The sequence below is a fragment of the Astatotilapia calliptera genome, chromosome 5 (assembly GCF_900246225.1).
Source record: "Astatotilapia calliptera chromosome 5, fAstCal1.2, whole genome shotgun sequence".
Lineage (NCBI taxonomy): Eukaryota > Metazoa > Chordata > Actinopteri > Cichliformes > Cichlidae > Astatotilapia > Astatotilapia calliptera.
The window spans coordinates 26,947,774-26,969,099 of NC_039306.1; the positions used below are offsets into that span (position 1 = coordinate 26,947,774).

Below are 21,326 nucleotides of genomic sequence, written 5' to 3' on the forward strand. Positions count from 1 at the left end.
AATCAGAAATTTGACTCCATGGAAGCATGACCAAAGAAACAAAAGGCAATTACATTTTTTGGCAAACATTCTAAAACAACTTAGTAAATAAAATTTCCCTCATTGAAATAATTTCATAGAAGCCATTCATCCAAATCTGTATCCATGTTGAAAAAGAAATGCTCCAACTCACACCTTTCATTGCTGTGTGGAGCTCCAACTGAGAATCAAACGCACTGACATCATAATACAGAGAAGTCCTCTGGTGGATGATAACATTTTGCTTCCTTTCAAACCTTTAAAAACAAAAAAACAAAACCTGTTTGCCGCTGGATAAAGCTCGAGAGGTTGGGAGGAAGGGGGGGGGGGGGGGGGGGGGGGGGTTATTCCTTTGCAGGGTCTAGAGAAGAACCAAATAAGGATCTTCCTTCTTTCTTCAGGTAGGATCAGGTACTCTTACTCCAGCCAGGTCGATCCTGAGTGTTCCTGGCCGGTTTTAAACATTATAGCAGCTTTTTTTTTTGTTTGTTTTCTATATTTCTTCATTTCTTCTCCACATTTCTATTTTTCCTTTCATTCAACATAATACACATCCATACAACTACACTCACAATTTGTAACACTCCTTCCAGACTTTACATCCCTTCCTCTCTCGATCACTGACATCTGCACACCACCCACCCACCCGCCCGCTCTCTCTCTCTCACACACACACACACACACACACACACACACACACACACACACACACACACACACCTGTTTCTAGGCAGTTGTAGTTCCTTTGTACAGCCAGTGGACTCCAAGCCCCAGCTCGACATTTCCGAATGTAAACACCTTAAGGCATACATAATGCACTGTGAACATTAAATATTGTTTGGTGTGGGAAATACTGCCCCCTACTGACAGGGTGGGGGGAGGGGTTGGCTTACGCCAACGTTCAACACCATTTCATCATTGCAATTAAATTCACAACCCATGCACACAAACTGTTGCTTCTTAATCAGCTCAAGTGATTTCTTCTTCCTGTCTCATTTCCTTCCTCTTCAGCTTCAAATTCAGCTTCGGCAGCAATTTATTGAAGTGTGGTTATCCACTGCCGTTTGAAGTGATGAGAGGAAATGAGGCAAGACAGGCATCTTTGTCAGATGAGATGACAGATGGATCTGCGTTCAAAATGGCTTCACAAAGTCAAAACACATAAGGCCTGTGGTATTTTTTTTTTTTGCATTGTTTAAAAAACAAAATTAAACAATATATCATTTGCAGACTCTTACTTTGCACTACGAGTCACAAAATAAATAGATCTCCCTCTTTTTTGTTTTACTTAAATACATGTTAATATTATATCTGATGCTCAAAAATACTTTTGTCTGAAGAGAAAGTCCTTCAAAAGTTAGAGACAAACCCGCTCACACATGCAGACAGCCCCTTCCACTGGTCCAGTGGTGTCAAATCCACAGGAGAAGAAGAAGAAAAAAAAAAATACTGCAAAAGCAAAGGATTGATGGGTAAAGTCGAAAAGCAGGATTGCAGGCACCAATGAAGCCTGTGGAATCAAAGGTCAAAAAGAAAAGGAGGAATGAAGCAAGAAAACAGGAGAAGGAAAAATGGTAAGGAAAGTAGGGGAAGGAGCTGTTGCGAAGGCAGCAACTGAAGGGGTCTCAATAGCTAAGAGACAGCTGGACAGATGCTCTTGGTTTGACCCTCCATTCTCAATACTGATGAGTGAAGCTGTTCTCTACTGTGCCCTCAGGACCAGGCCTGGGCTCTGCGCTGGTCAAAATCAGCTATGAGCCGCTTGATGTGGGCCAGCTTGTTGTGCAGGTACTCGCAGCGCAGTTTCTCTTTGTGGTAGTTGGGGCTGTGCTATTTTTTTTTTTTTTTTTTTTTTTTTTTTTTTAAAAGGGGGGAAAAAAAGAAAATGTCAGTTCAGCTGCACTCGGTTTGATTTTTTAAAGTGCAGAACAAATTACACATTTTGTTCATCCTTAAAATAAAAGAAGTCAACCTGCTAATGCTCTGTTATTTTCTGACCAATCGTGGCATGCACTCTTCCTTACAGAGCACTTCAGATTATGAGACTTTTAGGGCATCTTTCAAGAAACACTAAAAAGGTTAAAAGTTGTGATGAAAATGTTTAACTTTACTGTGGACATTTGTCTGTTTTGTTTCACTGACCACAATTCCAGTTTATCCGGATTTTACTCTGCATACTTCAGGCACTTTTGTTAAGAATTGGCAGAGAGTTCGCTTCAGAAAGCTCTCCTTTGACACCTTGTTCATGAACAAACACAGCAAAAAGGAAACAGTGCACTACCGTTGCCTGCACTAGCTAAACATGCCTGACATTCCTATACAAATCCATGAGGAGGTGCTTTGTCTTCCTGCTCAGAAATTAAGTTATCTCAGCATGCCGTCATGACTTCAGCACTTTCTCACAGCTGCCATTCCTTACCGGTATTTGTGACCATTCATATTTAGCCTGCTTTAATACATTTTATAGCCATATTGAGTTGATTGGTATGCAAAAGAGGAGTCAAAGAAATAATCAGGCTCTAAACTCTAATAAGTTCACAGTTCCGAATGGTCTTAGGACAGAAAGAGCTTCTGCACATGTCCAATTATGTAATAATTTTTATGCACATGGAATATAAAGCAACAATACTGCACTAATATTTGAAGGATTTAATATTTAACGTTAATGCACCTTTTCACATCAGTTAAAACACCGTGTCATTTACACAGGTGTGCACATACCACCCTGCCACCAGTACATATATGCGTAGTGTGTCTAATTCAGATCTTAAGAATGAGCGTGATTATGGAGTGTGACAACATTTTGGCCAAACTTAATGCAACAAACATTCAAAAAAGTAAAGACTTGGTTATAGAATTCACATTGTTTTTAGGTTATATCAGGGGAAAAGGCAGAAATGCACACAAAGACTTAAAATGATGACAGCCTGTGTAACTTACTTGTTTGATCTTTTTGTACTCTTTCACTATTTCTTCTTGCACCTTCTGTAAAGATGATTAAAGTCATTAGTTGTTCCCAATGGACGTCATGTATAAACATTACAAACACGTGTTCTTTCACTTTTTGTAGATAAATGAAATACTGACCCACCTACATTTACTTTAAGGAAATAAAAAACAAAAGCTCTGATAGCTGGGGACAAAAAGCAGGACCCTGAACCAAAGCACAGAATGAAACTATTAGCACTCTAAACAAATGTCTGTCGCCTGCTGGTTGCAGGTGTCTCTGGATTGAGGAGCAGCTGTGAAACTTTGACAACACTATTACTTTTTGTTGATTATGAATAAGCTGTCCATCATTACTGCCTCCTGTTTGTTTGACAGCAGTATACAAAGAGCCAGTTGTGAATGGTTAAAGGCCAAAGACTTCATTATATTCTGTCACAGCCAACAGGACCACAAATGTATAATAATGTAGAAAATGATTAAAACACACATTAAGAGAGAGAACAGCCTGTGTCACATTTCTATGATTGTGGTCTTTCTGCAGTCATCACCAGCATCATCGAAAATGTATCCAAGCAAAAAGTTTCAATATGACCTGATGCTCTTTGGTGCCAGGGGCCAACTTCCGACACTGGGCGTCCAACTGGGTAAAGCGGCGGGTGATGTTCTCCACGCGTCCATGCAACAGGCGGTACTCGTCATACTCTGCATTGAAATCGTCCTTGTAGCTTTGCCGCTGGTCGAGGGACACCAATGCTGTGTACTTCCTGTAAACAAAGGAAAATTAGATCCATTTTAAAGTGGTGACAAAGTAAGTTTTAATTTGAAATTTCAATCCAGAAAGAGCTGTTACAGACAACACCAATACCAGCACTGGACTATGAACATGCTCTTTCCAAACTTTATTTATTCTGAATGCACCTTTGAAAAGGTCATGCCATTTATAGACATATGGGAAGTTCAACATCTGTTGCACTTCTCCATTTCAAATGTGCTACGGATAAGATATTCCCTGAACTCATTACCACTGATGTGGAAAGTACAAAACAGTCCTTGTACAGCAATGAACAAAGAATACTAGCATGCACACTGAAACACATCTGTGTTTACAGCAGCATTTCACGTGTCCTAATTCTTGTCTACTCTAATTCACTTGTGTTTGTTCAAAACATCCTCTTTTGCAATTGTTTCACAATTTGTGGTGAGAAAAGAGGAAATTTAAAAAAAAAAAGAAAAAAAAAAAAGACTGTTGATAATGGACCCTTTTAGAATTATAACAGTTACTTACAGGATATAGTCAGGTGTATCTATTTTGGATGAAAATTCAGTGGATTGGACTGGCCTCTCTTTGTCTGAAGAGTCTGAGGAGAGACAGCAATATGCAAGAATCTAAGTGCAGAATTTATAATGAACATTAAACATAAGCACCGCTGCTATGATGGAAAACTGTCTAACAACAGGATTTTATTTTTAACCATCTTGTTCTGATGTAAAGAATATGAACAGGTCTCTTTTAGTTGATCCCTGATGTTTCAACAGTAATGTAAATGTTTGTTGCATGATGACATTAACCCACAGCACAGGATTTTTCATTCAATATAATCAGGACCGAAAGGTACTGATGGACAGACATGCACTGCTTTTATAGGAAAAGACAAACCCATTTTTCTCATGAAATCAGTGGTGCAGCTGCTGAAAAAGTAAAGGCTGCTGCAAAGAAATGGAGGCCTGTAATGTAAAGGTTGTTGTCCTGTTTTCTGAGTTAAAGTGACAACATAAATTTTCCAGAACTGCAGGTATCTGATTCAGCGGTCCATACAAGAGATTCAGAAACGCACCTTGATCTTTGTGAGAACTTTTGCTGATAACTCTCCTGGTCTCTTCATCAGGGCTCTGCCTCTTCTTGGCTCTATGACTTTCTACAGCCTGCTCCACAACACCATGAGAACTACTGCCATCTCTTTCCTTTCGCTTCCCTTTCTCCCTTTCTCGATCCTTGTCTTTGTGCTTCTTAGACTTCTTTTTAACCTTCTTACTGGTGATGCTGGACAAGGGAGGGCTAGAAATGACAGTGGAGGTAACTGTGAGTGAGGTGCAAGGCGGAGGGCTGGGGGATGGTCTGGGACCGGGGTTAGGATGCTGATAGCGATCCTGCAGGGATCTATTGGACGAAAAGGACTTGGGTGAAGGATCTCTGCAGGAGGAACTCTGGTCCACGGGCAGGTCCTGGGTGCCACAGCCCTCTGGGGTGCTTGGTGAGTTGGTGTTAGAAGCTGGGCTAGGCTGCTGGTGAGAGGGGGCAGGTGGGTGGGATGAGATGGGGAGATGAGTGGGAGGGCCTGAGGTGACATTGGAGGGTAGGGATGAGCGTTTAGAGCTGAGGCTGCCCTCGTCCTCAAGGCGATCCGAGGAGGATGCGGCTGGCCCTCGATTACTGAGGTGGGAGATGCGGGCTTTCTTCGGTGCCAAAGGATCAATGAAATCAAAGTCTGGCTGACGCTTCTGCCAAAACCCCCCCCCCAATGAAACCAACCACAGAATTTAGTCTGAAAAATCATATAACACCATGGGTTGAGCTTTAGAGAATTTTTGTTCAGGTACCTGAGGCGATGTGGGAGCGCTGTCTTTGGGAGAACCACTGGATGAGGTTGCAGTTATCTCATTAGGAAGACCTAATTTGCTATTGAAGAAAAGACAGTGTTATCAGTGGGGAACAGTCTAAGTGGCAAGAAAGGGCAACTTAGAGGGTAGCCTTCAACCATCATTACACTAAGACCTGCTAAAAATGTGGATTGGTCATATTCATGAGGCTTAATTTACATTTTTCCAATGCCACAACACAAGAAGGAGAAGAAATGGCTCTAAAACACAAATCTGTAGTGTAGCTAATGTCAAAATAAACCGTACCACAAGCTAGTCTAAACAGTGTTGATGTTTTCATAGAAGCTATAGCATGTACTGCAGGCTGTAGCCACACACCAAGATAACAGAACAGTGTGTTTTCTTCACTCTCTCATGAGTTTCAGCGTTTCATTCGTTCTTTTGGAAACTGTGCTCATGTATGTAAAACCACTTCTGCTTAAAGTGTAAACAGTGTTAGCCCAATTACACACCATAAAGAACAAATGCTTTATCACTACAGGCAAGCAGGAGACCATTTAGGAGCATAATTGAGGCTATATTTTGGGTCTTTTGCCATGTGACCAAATGACTGATGCTTCTATTCAAGCATGAGGATCTCTGCTCTGTATTTCACATCCTACCGTTCTGTACATTTCCTTTCAATATATCGACTGCTTTTAATTTAATCAAAGGCAACTCAAAATTAATCAGAATAAAAAGCTGAACTGGCTGCTTGTGTACCGAGTCAGGATCCGGTCAATCTGAGACTTCTCATCTTCTGAGTAACCAGGCCAGTCTCGCTGGACGTCACGGTATATGTAGTCCTTCAGAGAATATGCATTGTCTTTGGGATTCAGGTTTGCCACCTAATTTGCATAGAAACACACAGAGTTTCAAAGTTAAGTTGTGGCAGCAGGAATACTGGTATAGATACTTCGTACATCCTGTGCTGGCTAAACATCTGTGTATGTAAATACTGTTCAACGACTAACAGTCTCATTTCTCATGAATGAAGCATTAATAAAGTGAGCAGGATTTCATCAGGCAGATCTGCAAGCAACAATCTTGTTAGCCTTCTTAAACAGACAAATCTGTTCAAACTCATGCAACTCTCCTGTTGGGAAATACCTGCTGCAGGGCGGTCCCCAATGAGTTGCGATCCTTCTGGTTGATACCGTCACGCTGCAAACGTGCTAGCACTTCCAGCTTCTTGTAGGGCCTGAGTGCCAGCAGATGAATGATGCGGTCTCTGAACGGCCGCTGCGATACAGGGTTATTGGAAAGGCACTTACGAATAGTGTTGGCTGGGTTGATGGGTGTGGAGCGTTTACGCTCTGGGACCACTTCTGGGGTGGATAGTGCAGGCTTACGGATATGTACTTGCTTTCCTGCAAAACAGAAGGAAAATGGAAAGTTACGACTTCTCTTCTCGGCAGACTGGCTCATCACAGATGATTATTTTACGCTGACAGATAAGAACTTCTGATTAACATCTCTTATTAAAAGTGGGTGTCAATTGCATCTACATTACACATACATTAGGACTGATCCAATGATTATAATAGTGAGAGCTTAAAGAAATGGATCAGGGTTTCCACCAGTGTATTACAATCCTGGCAATGTGCTTAGGCTAAATGGATCTATGCCAGACCTATGGACTGGGGATGGGGATATATATATATATATTTTTTTTTAAAGGTATATTAAAGGACCAGGAATAACTTATACCATAATACTCTTTTACCTGTGTTCACTAATGGATTACAGTAGGCTAAATCCTCCACTGCTGTATGTGAATGACATTAACCAGGATTTGGTCACCTACACATGGGTTGAACCTTTCTGAGAGGAAATCATGTGAGAGTGTCAATGGCATGTAGGAAGACCAAAGAAGCTGAGCTGCTCAAGTCAAACCTTATTTCAAACTGACATTAGGAACTGTAACCACAGAATATAAGAGACACAATGAGTGCTTTTGTTATGTCAGTGACATTCACGATTTCAGTTTTTGAAACCAGTGACAATATGGTCTGATGTTAATGCCATTTCCAGTGAAAGTGTATGTGGCAAGAAAACTGACCATACCAAACTACATAACTACACTAAGCAGCTTAGAGAACCCATTTTAAAGTGTTGACGTTAAAGCCAGAGAAACCTTATTACTGAGCAATGTGCTTAATCATGGTGTCAACACTTCCCTGTATACCTCTTCATGGTCATTATGAAATTCTAAAGCTCTTTAAAAGATTAAGGTTAGGGAAAGGAAGAGAAAGGAAAAACTCCTCCCCTCCCTCCTCGTCAAAGAAAAGGAAAAAGACTCGCAAACAGTGACAGAGATCAGTGACAGATTCTAGCAGGCGTAATGCTTTTGCATCACATTTTTCTTCTTCAGAAAGAGATATTCTGTACAGACCATCTGTACATTTATTAAGAGTTACTGCTTTTAAATGCGACTGCAGAAGGCAGACAAAGATTAGGGAAAGTTAGAGGCTGCTATCTGAAACAAAAAGCCTGCGAAAACAAGAATCTAAAGGCCCCTGGCACATCTGTAAATATGATACTTACTTCAAACCAGGTGCTACAAACGACTGACCCACCCCCTTTTCTGTACATCATCTCGATTCCCAGTTTCTATGTGACAGTACATGCAAATATACAAATATATCCCCAGGGCTCAGAAAAATAAAAGGCTTTTAGACTACATCTACAGTAAATAGTGTACATTTTTAAATGCTTACTTGTATGTGTGAAAATAATGACATTTAAACCACAAACTGGGATTTGTAGCGATTTCTATAGTGAAATGGGACAGATATACTTTGCCCTCCTTTTCTTTTTTGGCAAGCAACAAAATTTCATCACAATTCAGATCAGGATAGAGATCAGAAAACTTAAAATAAATACAGAACAGGGCAACAGCTCTTTACCGTGGGTTATAGTGAAATTTAAAATACTTGATTACTGTAGAAGATGAAGACAACAAAGTTGTCTTCTTAAATTTGCTGGCACCCAGGCGCGGCCTGTGAATGCAGTCTGGTTACATTGCTGAGTATCAACTCTCTGTGATCAGTCAAACTATCTTTTAACGTTGCATAAGCCAAAGTATTTGAATTTTACGCATTCTTTTTTTGTTGTCAGACATCTGAAAAGCAGGGAATACCTAATGTAGGCCTAGATTAGCTGCATGTACCAGCAGTCATTCTAAACATGCAGCAAGTTTAAGAGCAACAGCTATCTGTATATAAAACACTGTAACAACTATACATCCCTCATGTGTAAGGAAAACATGAAGACATAATTTGTTGAAAAGATAAATGTTAAACACAATAAAACAAAAGTAAAGCGTGTACTATGTGGCAAGCTATGCATTACTAAAACAGCATTAGCTTTATCTGCCACCATTTGTCATTATCAGACAGACTCCTAATCTGGAAAAAACTGAGACGGCAAAATAGCTTAGTCAGTCGCAATAATGGCTTTGAATAGAGTTAGTCTGTCAGCTTTCACCTATTCAGGCTCTCAAAAGAGGCAGAGTTTGAAAAGAGAGAAGAGGGGTTGTAAAGCCATGGTGACATGTGGGATCCACACCGCCCTTTGACTGCGGCAGTGGGAAATAAGCGAGATTGTAGGAAGGGTCTTACCTCTGTACTGACCACCAGGCTTGATGACTTTGGTCCCACGTTCTCGTGTGTCCTCCACAGCCTGGGTCATGCGCTCCCGGGTCACCTGGTAGGAGTCATTGGTGGCACACACTGTGACCTTGTCGTGTACTGTCGCCAACAATGCCAGGTGTGAGGCCCCTGAGCTAGAGACAAAGAGGGAGTGTGGAGGAGAAATGTAATGCAAGAGAGGGATTACCTTCCAGCAACGTGTGGTAAGAAAGTAACAGTTGATTCAGCTGACCAGCTATTAACACTACCTCGACGCATACTGATGGATGCACTCGAAGCTTCCCTGAGGGTTGTCCTTGCCCACATTAGACAGATAGAATTCAAAATTGTGGAAGGCGTCTGAAGAAGAGTCACTCTTGGGAATCTTAATGCGCTGTCAAATAATTCACATACATATTAAGTATAACACAAACAGTATAACAGTGTATTCAGCAGTAGAGCTATAGAGGATGATGTGAACAATTTAAGAGTTACGAGGAAACAGGACAACCCAAGTTCTTATCATCTAATGGGAGGTGAGCCATGCCATTATGGAGTACATACATCATACAAAAATATATATGAACCAATTATTAACTTGATATTTTATCGAGAGGAACATCAGAGGAAAACACACATTAAAAAAGAAAAAAAGAAATGATCTTGCTTTATAAACAATTCCGTTTGAATCATTAAAATCATTAAATTGGCCATTTTGTATTGAATTTATATTTTATTACAAGTGCTAAAATGAGTTAATGCCAGAAATTGTTAAGTGGTTTTACTGATTTTAGGATCAATGAATACAACTGGCAAGCTTATTTTTATCAGTTAATGCAAGACTCACAACCTAAAATACAACCAGGTTTTTTGTTTTCCTTGTTGGACTTACCCCTTGTAGTCCCTTGAACTGTATCGTTGGCCGCAGAGAAGGAACATTCTGCAAATAATGGGAAACACACATATACTTTAACCCCTGAAACAAAAAATATATACAGACATAAATAAGCATTAAAAAACAAAAAACAAAACAGAAAATAAAGGCCTAGAATCTACACTACACTTTACTCCCAGTCCTCCTATAACATGCTTCCATCATAATGCAGACAAATGCTGAATGCTTAACCACTTGCTCTGCATGTTTGTTTAAAGGCTACATTTAAAAACATGCTGCTAGGACTATAGCTGACAGCCAGCTGATATCTGACGAGCACGTGCCTTCTTTGTCTGTGGGAGAGCAAGTAACTAGGTCATAATCAGTATTCATGATGCAAAAGAGAAAAAATGAAGAGGCAGCACAGCAAAGATAATCCCTGTCAATCACGCAACTGGGAACTTGTTAACAGCGCTGTGTCTGATGCAGTGCTGCTGCTGATCTTCAGATTATTTCACCAATTAACCAACTGGTTGTTTGGTCAGTAAATTATCAGACAAATAGTGTGAAGCCTCACATTTCCAAAGCTCAAAGCACATCGGTCTGGCCAGAGCTATTTAAACAGTCACCCAATTATTGCAGTTTTCCTTGTATGGACAGCTTGCATGTTTTTTTCTGAAGCCATGGGTGATTTGCAGCATATAATGCTCAGCGAGCCACTTAAAGACAATCTTTACCTGAGGGCCGAGAGAGAGAGAGAGAGAGAGCGAGAGAGAGAGGCTATATAAATCAAAATGACCTGTGTCTTTAAGTGGTAGGTGAAATGATTTGTTTTGACACTAAAAACAAACCAGATATTTTTAAATAGTAGATTTCTAAATCTCTTTTATTTACATTTGTGCCAGTGGCTACTTGAAATAAGAGTGACAGCCACAAATATGTGGTGGCTGCTCTTCAGCGGTATACAATAAGCTGGGAGAAGCACATGACTCCCAGTTTCTTCACCCGGCTTAAGTACACAGAAGAACCAGTCAGCTAGACTTGTGAACTAGTCTGAGTGGGAGGTATGCGCATTTTAACAGATTCTCCACGTTGCAGAGTCTTCCTAAAGCGACTCAAGAAGTAGGTGACTGGATAAAATGGGCACTTTTTTTTTTTTAAACATTGAAATAAATATGTCATGGTTGTAAAAGCTGTGCTACTCCAAGCCATACTCCCTCCTCCCCCCACTCGCACCGTTCTGATCACATTTCACATCACCACAGAAAGACAAAGATAGCCGGCTTCCAGAGTTCGATGACTGGGTTAGCTACAGCACACATTACCGAGAGGGAGAGAGAAACAAAAAGCAGGCAGTTTTTGGCTGCTCAGTCAGCAAGAGATTGCAGGCTGCTGTTCAGTGCAGAGAACAGACCAACATTACCACATCCAATAAGGTTGTAGCACGGGCTGTCACAAAAGAATTCCCTCAACTAAGTGATAACGCAGCCTGCCAGCTGTCACAAAACCGTGTGAATAATCATTTTGGATTTTGCTTTATATCCACATTTTATAAACACATATATTTGCAAGAGGAATTCTCACGGGGCTGACAATAAGCCAAAGCTTATCATACAAGAATGTATACAATGTGTGGCTGGCAGACGGACAGGTAAGTGTATATGCAATAAAATGATAAAGTCTCAGAAACCTCAGCACACTATAGCCTACTAGCAAGCTATAATGTATCATCCCTGAGTGGAGACCTAGACCTGGCCAGTGTGTTACGTAACAGCGTTGTTGTTGGCAGAGAAAAGTCAGGTAACCTGGCTTTAGGCCTCCTTATTCAAGACTGCAGAGGTTCAGATTAGTCCACCTGCATTCACCTCAACAAGATTACACCATTCGTACGGTTCAAGATTAACAAGTTATATTTAATCGGCACAGGCATGCAGTGATCCAGAGCAAACAGTAGTTTTAAAAGCACTACTTTGTGTTACAGCACACTGGCTTGAATTAGTTCAGAAAGAGTATGGAAATACATTACATTAATGCAAAAAAAAAAAAAAAAAGAAAAAAAAAAGAGAAAAGGACAAAAATAAGCTGTTCTTCTTGCTTTCCTTTCATTTTTTTAAGGTCTTGTATTAGACATATTTATAAATGCTGGCTCATTCTTCTCAGTGAAGCTTGATGCCAACTAGAAAAAGATATATATTGAATGAATTAAGAAAGAGAGAAAGAAAGAAACTCAATAAATAAATATTTGTCCTATGAAAACCTTGGAGATGCTTGCTCAGTTGTATCTCTAGCTAGTGTTGGACTGCAACAGATTATAACAAAGTTAAACAGTTAAAAAAGGGCGAGCCTGACTAGGAGCTCCATATCCCTGCCAGGTTTTTGTTAGGTTTTGCCAGCTGGCTAAATCTAAACATATGGCAAGCTAACCAGTCATCGACATGCTTCAAACGGCACGAACCTGTGATCAAAGTTAGATTATCACTCATTTATTGCTATGTTTCCACTCCTGCTCTTAATATATAACGTCGTCGAAAAAAAAGTTCAGGTTACTTGACTGCGATTTAATATTTTAATGTTAAAACGCTATGCTCATGAAGCTTGTCTAGTGTATTCGTCGATATGAGCCTACCACTTTCCTAATTTGGTAAGCAACATTAGTTTGGCAAGAAAAAAAATGGACTAGGTTGGTCAGCACAACATAATAACGTAGAGCTAGCGTTAGCTAATCAGCGTCCAGCTCAACCAACAGGTTTTTACGTTAAATCATATTTGTCAGTTCGTAAAACCTGGCTAGAATATAAGACCAAGGTCTCATTTATCTTCTGCCGTTGATTACTTTCACGACACCCAACTAATGTGATCAAAAAACCCAGCTGAAACTCGCTCTGTCAACAGCTTAGCTAACTTTGTAGCTTTTAGCTATGCGTGGCAGTTGGGACTTCCTAGCTGATCCGAGCAGTGTCAGTTTGAGTCCTTATTCTTGAAATACACGGCGTTTTACTCACCGTACAGTTTTGGTAGGTCTCTATCGCCCTCAGTGCTGTCTCGGTTAACTTTACATGTAATACAGTGACTCTTTCTGCGCTTTGTTGGCCACAATTTAATCCGTATCTCCCATCCACGGAGAGCGCCGCCATCTTTACCAGCCCTCCACCATCGTCCCTCTGAAGGCTGGAGCATTTAGCAGTCCAAGCTCACTGTTCGCACTCTGACGGGGAGGGATTACGCTTACTGCCCTCAGGACTCACACCTCTGTATGTCTTCACTTGTCAGCTTGCTATTTTTTCCTTCTTCAACTTTTACCACAGCGACTTTTAAGTACGTCGTAAAGATATATATGGTTTTTTTTTTAAGACTTTTGGGCATTAATAATATATTAAGCATTTCTTCTATAACTTAGATATGATTAGCAGCCTAATTCACAGCTGTATCTTGCTATGTGTTTAATAAAACGAGACTGCAGGAATTGCTTATTACTATAAGAGGAAAAATTACTAGTTAGTAGTCCCCCTTCTGTGTAAGCCAATAACCTCTTTCAGCTGCGCATTCTTCCTCTGCCTGCTGTGTTTTGCTGACACGGTGAAACTGATTCTAACCTGCCGAAACTGTGAAAGGTAGCTGCTGGAGCAACATACAGTCTACAACAAGTACCTTTCCTTTCAAATAAGTTTTTTACCACTGTTATCCTGAATTTCAGTTACTTTTGGACCTCTCTGAACTATAAACACCCATACTGGCCTATAGCTTGATAGTATTTTATATGGTGCCTTTAATGATATGGCATATAAGATAACATCAGCACAAGTTTTCACCCCCCTGTAAGCTGGACGACTATCTCCCAGTGTCAGTCCCCTGGAATGGTGATTATTGGCTTAGCCCCAGGCAGGGTGGGGAAAAGCTTGTGTGAATCAAGCAGATTATCATGGCTCTTTACCCCACCCTTCCCCTTGAGTAGTTACACACACTTGCATGCATGCCCACACACAAACATATTGAGAACTTATACATCAGCGCACTGACAAAGTAACTCTTTTCATTTCTCTAGAAAACATATGCACATATAAAGTTTATTTAAACATGATTTCAACAGTGTGCTCATTAATACCACTGACTGTAAGCTACCTTTATCTGCTTGACAATAGTGAAACACAACCCTGGCTGGGAGGAAAGCTGTACTTCATAAGCATTACATAACCTGTTCTGTGGCTTCTCTTGGATCAAATACATGCAAATATGAAGTGTGAGGTCGTTTCAACTCAAGTCGTGCTCTACTTTATCTGATGGGTTGCCTGGTGTGCAAACAATTAAACAAAGATAGGACTCCTTGATTTTAAAGCTTCTGTGTTTACAGAGGTGTCAAGTGTCGCCTGGTAGAAGCTTAGGAATACCTAAAAATTACACACCCATTGTTTTCAGGTTAAACATTAAACACGTGATGCTTAAGTTTGTTACCTGGAGCACAAAAACAGTTTAAACTGAGCTGAGTGTTGATATTAATGAATGCATGATTTGACCAGTCAGGCTTCAGTTTTGATGCCAAACAGAGGTTTTAGTGAGTGGAGTCTGAAGAGTGATGAAGATGCACTTATTCTACTTAGATCAAAGGGTTTACATTTAGAGGTATGATTCCTCAGCCTTTGAATACTCCTTCTTACATGTTCTTTTACTATATCAATAATGAAGAAAACTCCATCCAGTATGTTAACACACATTAAACTCCACAGAGTTTTCATATACATTAATGTGAATGAGAAGTATCAGCTTCTGTCATGCTGTTGTGTCTGTGGTTATATTTTAAGAAGTAGTGCAATATTGTTAGTGCTTGGAACTATTTATCACACTTTCTATAAACACTGCCAATAGTGTGGACAATGTGTTTTCTTTAAAAAGCTGCGTATAAAAGTATCAACAGCTTTTGTTGCAGAGAAGCTAATTGATCACATAAACTGCAAGCTTGTTCATTCTCCAGCTGCTGGTTAGTGTGATGCTCTTCGACATCATGTATAACTTGCCTCGGCCTGTTGGAATATCATTTCAACAAAATGAAGTATTTCTCCACCTGGAGACCTAAGCTGTTAAAGCTCTAATTTTTATATGTGAAAGATTTTGTTGCACCATCATCACCGGTGTTCTCCGACACTTTAACCTACTTCTTCAGTGAACTGTAGTTGAGACTAATAGGCAGGCAGAGGTACAGTGCCTCATAGCAACATCCTGGACTGGATTTTATCCAGATGCTTCAAGATTTCTCCTTTAGCACAGACACGTGTAGGCGGGGTGAGCTGTAGGCTTCAAACGGCCTCTTGGTTTCACATGTCTGTTTATGTGGATACAATGTGGATACCAAATCACACATGTCAATTATTTAGCTGTATTATTTATTTATTTAGTCTTTAAATAAATAAATAATATTTATTTATTTATTTAATAAGGGCAGACGTGGCTACAACTGTAGCTTGCCTCCACCAGTGTGTGAATGTGAGAATGAATGAATAATGGAATTGTACAGCGCTTTGAGGTTCTTGAAAAGCGCTCTGTAAATGCAGTCCATTATTATTATTATTTATGCACACTTCCCAGGCTATCCCTGCAATAAAAATGTGCAGGAATGGTATACAGCAAGAGTAACCTCATACTTCACCATTAAGCCACTCACCAAAGTCATTTTAGAGATAACTGATCAAAGCCTGTTTTACATTGAAATAAGGGAAGCCAAAGAAATTCAAGCCACTGATGACTCTTTAACATTTCAACAGGTAATTTTGCATTTGTGTACAGCCCACTCAAGGAAGTATATGAGTTTGAACCCTATTCTATATAATAAGAATTGAAGGAATCACCCTTGTCCTATTCATCCAGCACAACAGATTTATCTGTCAGCAAAGTAAGATTTGATATTCAGATTAATATCTTCTCACATCACTGATTTCTGTGTTGTCTCTTTTTTGCTTTAGGTTATGCTGCTCCTGGAAATATGCTCTCTTTGACCACCACTAAACCTGCTTTAACCTGCTTTGCATAGTGGAATGAAAAAGGGGCACTGATCATGGATCAGACTGACAGAATAAAGGTAAACTAAGCAACATACCCTTTATACTGTTGGTAACAAAGGTTTTCAAAGCAGGTGTTCAAAGCAAGGGAGTGGTTTCACAGGCTGATCTATAGTTCTGGTGACTGCTGATCTAATTAAAGAAATACAGATTCATAAAATCCATGTCTTTCCCCCTTTTTATAGCCAAAGAAGAAATAGGTTTCCATTGTAACAGCCACAGTGATAGTGGCTTCAAAAAAGATAAAAAAAAATACTCAAGATGTTTTTTTTTTCTCAGTACATTAATTTGACTACTTAGATGTAAGGCACAGTCAGTCTGTCTTAGTGAAACTAGCCCCAGATGTTGAGGAACTCTGCACACGGAAATCACTTTGTGTTCTGTGCATTTGTCGATATGTGAAAGCAGGGTGTTATGAGACAGAAAGTCCACTGAGTAATTCTGTTCCAATTTGAATACCAGTAATGAGTCAAAAAACATGCAGGTAGCAAGCCGTGATGGCTTGTATTGCAGGATTATTTGAAATCCACCTTCAACTTCACTCCACGTGGCGGTCTGGCCCCGAGGACAGATTCTGTTGGCAGTGAGAAGAAAACATCTGCTGCTGTTTAAGCCTCCCATTAAAACACAGCACACATGGAAAAGAAAGCAAAGTGAGAATGTGGGTGTATGTTTGTGCGTGTGTGTGTGTGTGTGTGTGTGTGTGTGTGTGTGTGTGTGAATGAGAGAGAGCGAGAAAGGCCAAGGCACAGACAACACAAAACAACCACCATCAGGTCGTTTGAGTTTGCTTTTTACTCCAAGTCATAAACCAGCTTATAGTGGAAACTATTCAGTACATCCTGAAACATTTTCAAAAACATTTACTCTCACAAAGCTCAAATTTAGACACGTGCAATCTGGGCAGACAGCATCCTGTTGTGTCCATTTTCAGCCACCTGGTCTTTAAAAACCTTGAAACAGCAGCTCTTCTCGTTAATGATTGGCCACTGTGGGGAAAAGAGTGCACTTACTCTGTTGACTCTTATCGCTGCTGACCACAAAGCCAATGGAGCAGTATCTCTGAGGCTGACATTAATGGAGTAGACAGGACTTTCCTTTTAAAGAGACAGGTCAATTTCTTTTTGTCTGCTCTGGCAGAGATAGGAGGTGCAGGGGATCGTTCCCCCAAATGGATCTTTAATTCAGTGCAGATTGCGCAGTTTGCTCTGGTGTGATTGCAGGCTGCATTTATTGGCCTATAGAACAAACAGTTAAATGGAAATTGTGACGTTAACTGCAGTATGTGCCCCTCCGTTATCTTTTCTTTCCATCATCTGTCCTGTCATAACAGCACAGTCAGATATAACAATAGAAACAGTCCTCTGTGTAGATTTATGGGTCTTTTTTTTTCATTTAAAAAAAAATCAACATTTGTGTTCTTCTCTCTGCTTATCATTATAAGACTCACATTGCCTTCCCAAGGACAGCAGCCTATGTACAGGCACTTGAGCAGACAGGTCAGAATCCCACCAGCTGTACTCTGGGGACAGCACGCAGGTCGGCCTGTGGTCAATCAGGTATCGGTTCAGGTAGCTCTCCTCTAGGCCCCTGGCTGTTATCCCATCAGCGTGGTCCTGAAGAATGAGCAAAGAACAAGCGAGAGCAAGTTTGTACATCTCAGATACCGCCCCGCCATAAAACTCAGAGGTGTAGTAAAAGTCTCCTTCATCCTCCTCCACGTAAGCTGATGAGCCTTCATCATCCTCATAAGGGAAAGCATTTCTTGGCATCCCATAGAGTTCTGGGTGCAGTGTAGCCACCAGGTCTCCAAGGATTTCCGCTCTAACAGGAGCAACAAACTCCTGGTCAACATCAGCACAGAAGATGTAATCAGTCTCACTGTCAATTGATTTTCGGATGGCATCACCAAGAAGGGTCATTCGACGATGAGCCAGCCTTTCCCACCCGGGCAGCTCGGCAATAGGAACCACCTTCATCTCTCGTTCAGGCCCCAGCTTGACGGGGGGATCCAGAGAGCGGGGATTATCTGTGAGGATGTAGTATGTGACTACTTGACCAGGAAGAAAGTAGGTTTCAGCCGAGTACAGGAAACGCCTGATGAACTGGGCATAAGTCCCCACCACAAAGGCCAGCAGACCAATGCGCATTTCCCGTTGTGCAAATTTAGCCCTGCACGATGCCGAGTGGCGGCTGTCACCCCACACCAAGGGAGCACCCCATGGCGTCTCTGCAGGAGTCTGCGATTCTGCTCCCTTGTGCACCTCCATGTCTGTCACTTTTCTCCCCCTGTCCATTTCCAAGGGATGAAATATAGGGTGAGCTGGGTGCACTCTGGCAGCAGCTCTGCTGCCATGAAGGTAGTCTGAGGAGGAAACACCAGACGCTTATTTGTGCAGTGCAAACTGATCTTATATACTTCTACTTTGTAACTTGTACTATGCGCAAAATATTTAGAGGAGATGATTCATAGCAATCTGTCCCAAGTGAAGCCAAAAGCAAAAAAATAAACATTTTTCTGTGGAAATTAATTAAAAGCGTGTGTTTTACTGAGCACATGACTCAGCTGAGGTTTTTTACTGTGTACTCTTCTAGGTGTATGCAGTGACACAAAGGGGTAGAACAGAACACATTATTCTGTACACTTACATATGATAAGAGACAGGAGAAAACAGCACAGGACTAGTTGTATTCTGCTCACTCTGATTGGTCCTGCTTGAAAGGCAAACACACAGATGCAAAGAAAGACTGACATTACATGGGACTGCACGAGATAAAACTAACATTTTTCTGTATCGCATGATAGGTTTAAAAAACTGCAAGTTTTTTATGTCTGTTCTTCTTTCTGCTTGATTCAATGTGAGTCTCTTCATCTTAAAAGTAATCCAGTTTTAGCGTACATAAATACAGCACAAATCAATCAGGCGTAAACAACCAGATTTGACATCAGTCGAAGAGGTGGAGCAGTGGTCATAGATATTGCACTAACCTGATGACGCCTTGCAGAAAGGGAACAGTGCCATACTGTGACCTGCTGGTGGTAAAACACGCAGAGCCTTTCCCGAAGGCACTATTTTTTTGCTCCTCTGTTTGTGTTTCTCTGTTGCTCACTCTGTCTCTTCCTGGAAATCTACTGTTTAACTCACTGTTTTTCCACCAGGACTTTTTTTCGGGGTCAGTTTTCCCACATCTTCCCTATGGTTTGTATTTTTCTCTCGCTGCGTTTATAATATTTTCCTCTCCTTTTTCTTCACATACCTTTCTTCATCTCCCCCCTCTCACATTCTTCTTCAGGCTTTTTGCAGTATTCACTTCTGGAGAAAAACCAAAGTAGCCAGATGTGAAGGGAAAAGAGGGAAATGGGAGGAGATGAGGGGAGGAGAGTAAGACATAACAGGGCAAGAAAACCATTAAAAGGTAGTGTTACACCCACACTTCTTTCCTTCTTCCCCTCTGTTTAGACAGTACAGGATACTCAAAATAGAAGGACAACTTCCTCAAATTCATTTTTAAATCTCAAGATTTGCACAGATAAGTCATACAGCAGGCATCAGGCATTTTTTCCTTATCCTTTCTCCTTCTGCTCCACAAGGTGGCACTATTCAATATCAAATCCAGTGACAGAAGCTGCTCTAACTGCTTGTTGCATTGTTGCAACAAGTATCATACAATAAGACAAAACATTGTCACTCTCACATGAAAAAAAAAGCAATTAAAGAGGGTTATTATAAAGTAACTGAAGCAAATATTTGAATGTTTATGGGTTTAATGCATGTTTATGAGGTTTAAAACACATCTGGACAGTGTACATATGCAGCTCAGTGGCCCCATTTCAGTGCAAATTAACAAAATAGAACTTATTAGGACAATTAGTACTTCTATTTAATTTAAAAGAAATTGTAGATTTTAGACAGACAGTGCATGAAAATCTCATTTCCTTCAGATTTTCTATTCTCAGCAAGTTGTAATTTCAGTGCGAGGTGTCAATGCAGGGCTTTGGTCCCTACACTGAGATATGATCACTTATAAGTTCAGGATCACAGAAGACTAAGCAACACTACACTAATTTATTTTAGTTATTTATTTTCTGGGTATCATAAATGCCTCTACCAGTTTTTAATGTAAAAGCTGCTTATGCAAGTTCTAGTGCTAAAAGACAAGCTAGGGGATTCCAGAGTCTCTAGTCTCAGGAAACCACAATTATATGACAATAAATTGATAAATCAACTATTGGAAGGTTTCAGAAGGTTTGTGGATTAAACAGCAGATTTAGTCATGTTCTATAAATAGCAATACTGTTCTTTACAGAACATGGCTAAGTGAGTGTTAGCATTGTATGGCTTAAATTTACTTCCATTAAGAAAAATATGAATGTTCATTTTGAGCCTCAAAAAGAGAAGCTTTTCAGAAAAATCCAAAGTGCATCCGCTGGTTAATCTGCACCCACTGCTTGTCTTTCTGGACAAAATATCAATGTAGTCGTACACTCAACAGTTATTCAGCTGCACGCAATCACATGGCAATAAATTCAGTGCTTTTAGTGCCTCCTTGAAATTGTGATTCATGTGTTCAATAATGTTGATTTCTAGATTTCATAAAGTATAATCTGGACTTGATTATCTATTGGGAAACCTATCTAATGTTCAGCTGTAAAGCAAATATCAAAGCATGGATCCATCCTGCCTTGTATTAATGGTTCAGGCTGCTGTTAGTGAATTAATAGTGTGAGGAATGTCTGTTTTTGGCACACTTTGGGCTCCTTAGTACTAACTGAGCACCGTTTAAACACCACAGCTTACCTGAGTATTGTCAGCGATCGTTATCGTGTCTTTATGACCACAGTGTAGTCATCTGCATTCAGCAGGATAATGCACCATGTCACAAACCTTTAAAAAATTCTAACTAGTTTTTGGAGCATGACTTTATTGTACCCAGGTTGTCTCAAAAGTCCATTGGTCACCAATAGAAGACCTTTGGGATGCGGTGGAATGGAAGAGCCACATGATGGATGTGCAGCCAACAAGTCTGCAGCAACTGTGTGATGCTCTCATGTCAATATGGACTAAAAATCTGTGAGGAATCTTTGCAGCACCTTGTTGAATTACAGCAGTGCAGAAAGAAAAAGGGAGATCCAACTCAGTATTAGCAAGGTGGCCCTAACCTATTGCC

General features: G+C 40.5%; 2 protein-coding genes and 1 long non-coding RNA gene across 5 annotated transcripts; 1 reads left to right on the forward strand and 2 right to left on the reverse strand.

Moving 5' to 3' along the window:
• Positions 1 to 1,194: 1,194 nt before the first annotated feature.
• On the reverse strand, positions 1,195 to 13,317 carry ell2 (elongation factor for RNA polymerase II 2). The gene is made up of 12 exons (XM_026168560.1): positions 13,113 to 13,317; positions 10,129 to 10,176; positions 9,506 to 9,630; positions 9,228 to 9,391; positions 6,715 to 6,974; positions 6,328 to 6,452; positions 5,566 to 5,644; positions 4,803 to 5,466; positions 4,253 to 4,325; positions 3,560 to 3,731; positions 2,959 to 3,003; positions 1,195 to 1,848 (listed from the first exon to the last, which is right to left on the reverse strand). Exons 1-12 carry the CDS (start codon positions 13,242 to 13,244, stop codon positions 1,732 to 1,734), a joined length of 2,004 nt encoding a protein of 667 aa, XP_026024345.1. The 5' UTR covers positions 13,245 to 13,317; the 3' UTR covers positions 1,195 to 1,731.
• LOC113022781 (uncharacterized) lies at positions 13,314 to 19,699 on the forward strand. Of its 2 annotated transcripts, none has more exons than XR_003272450.1 (3): positions 13,314 to 13,361; positions 16,062 to 16,177; positions 19,452 to 19,699. It is a non-coding gene; the product is annotated as an uncharacterized LOC113022781 (long non-coding RNA). The 2 variants fall into 2 exon arrangements; XR_003272449.1 differs by lacking the exon at positions 19,452 to 19,699 and adding an exon at positions 17,602 to 17,662.
• Positions 16,893 to 19,458, reverse strand: LOC113022780 (globoside alpha-1,3-N-acetylgalactosaminyltransferase 1-like). Of its 2 annotated transcripts, none has more exons than XM_026168563.1 (3): positions 19,147 to 19,458; positions 18,807 to 18,869; positions 16,893 to 18,522 (listed from the first exon to the last, which is right to left on the reverse strand). In XM_026168563.1, exons 1-3 carry the CDS (start codon positions 19,178 to 19,180, stop codon positions 17,564 to 17,566), a joined length of 1,056 nt encoding a protein of 351 aa, XP_026024348.1. In that variant the 5' UTR covers positions 19,181 to 19,458; the 3' UTR covers positions 16,893 to 17,563. The 2 variants fall into 2 exon arrangements, with proteins under 2 accessions (XP_026024348.1, XP_026024346.1); XM_026168561.1 differs by having other exon boundaries at positions 18,807 to 18,872.
• Positions 19,700 to 21,326: the final 1,627 nt, after the last annotated feature.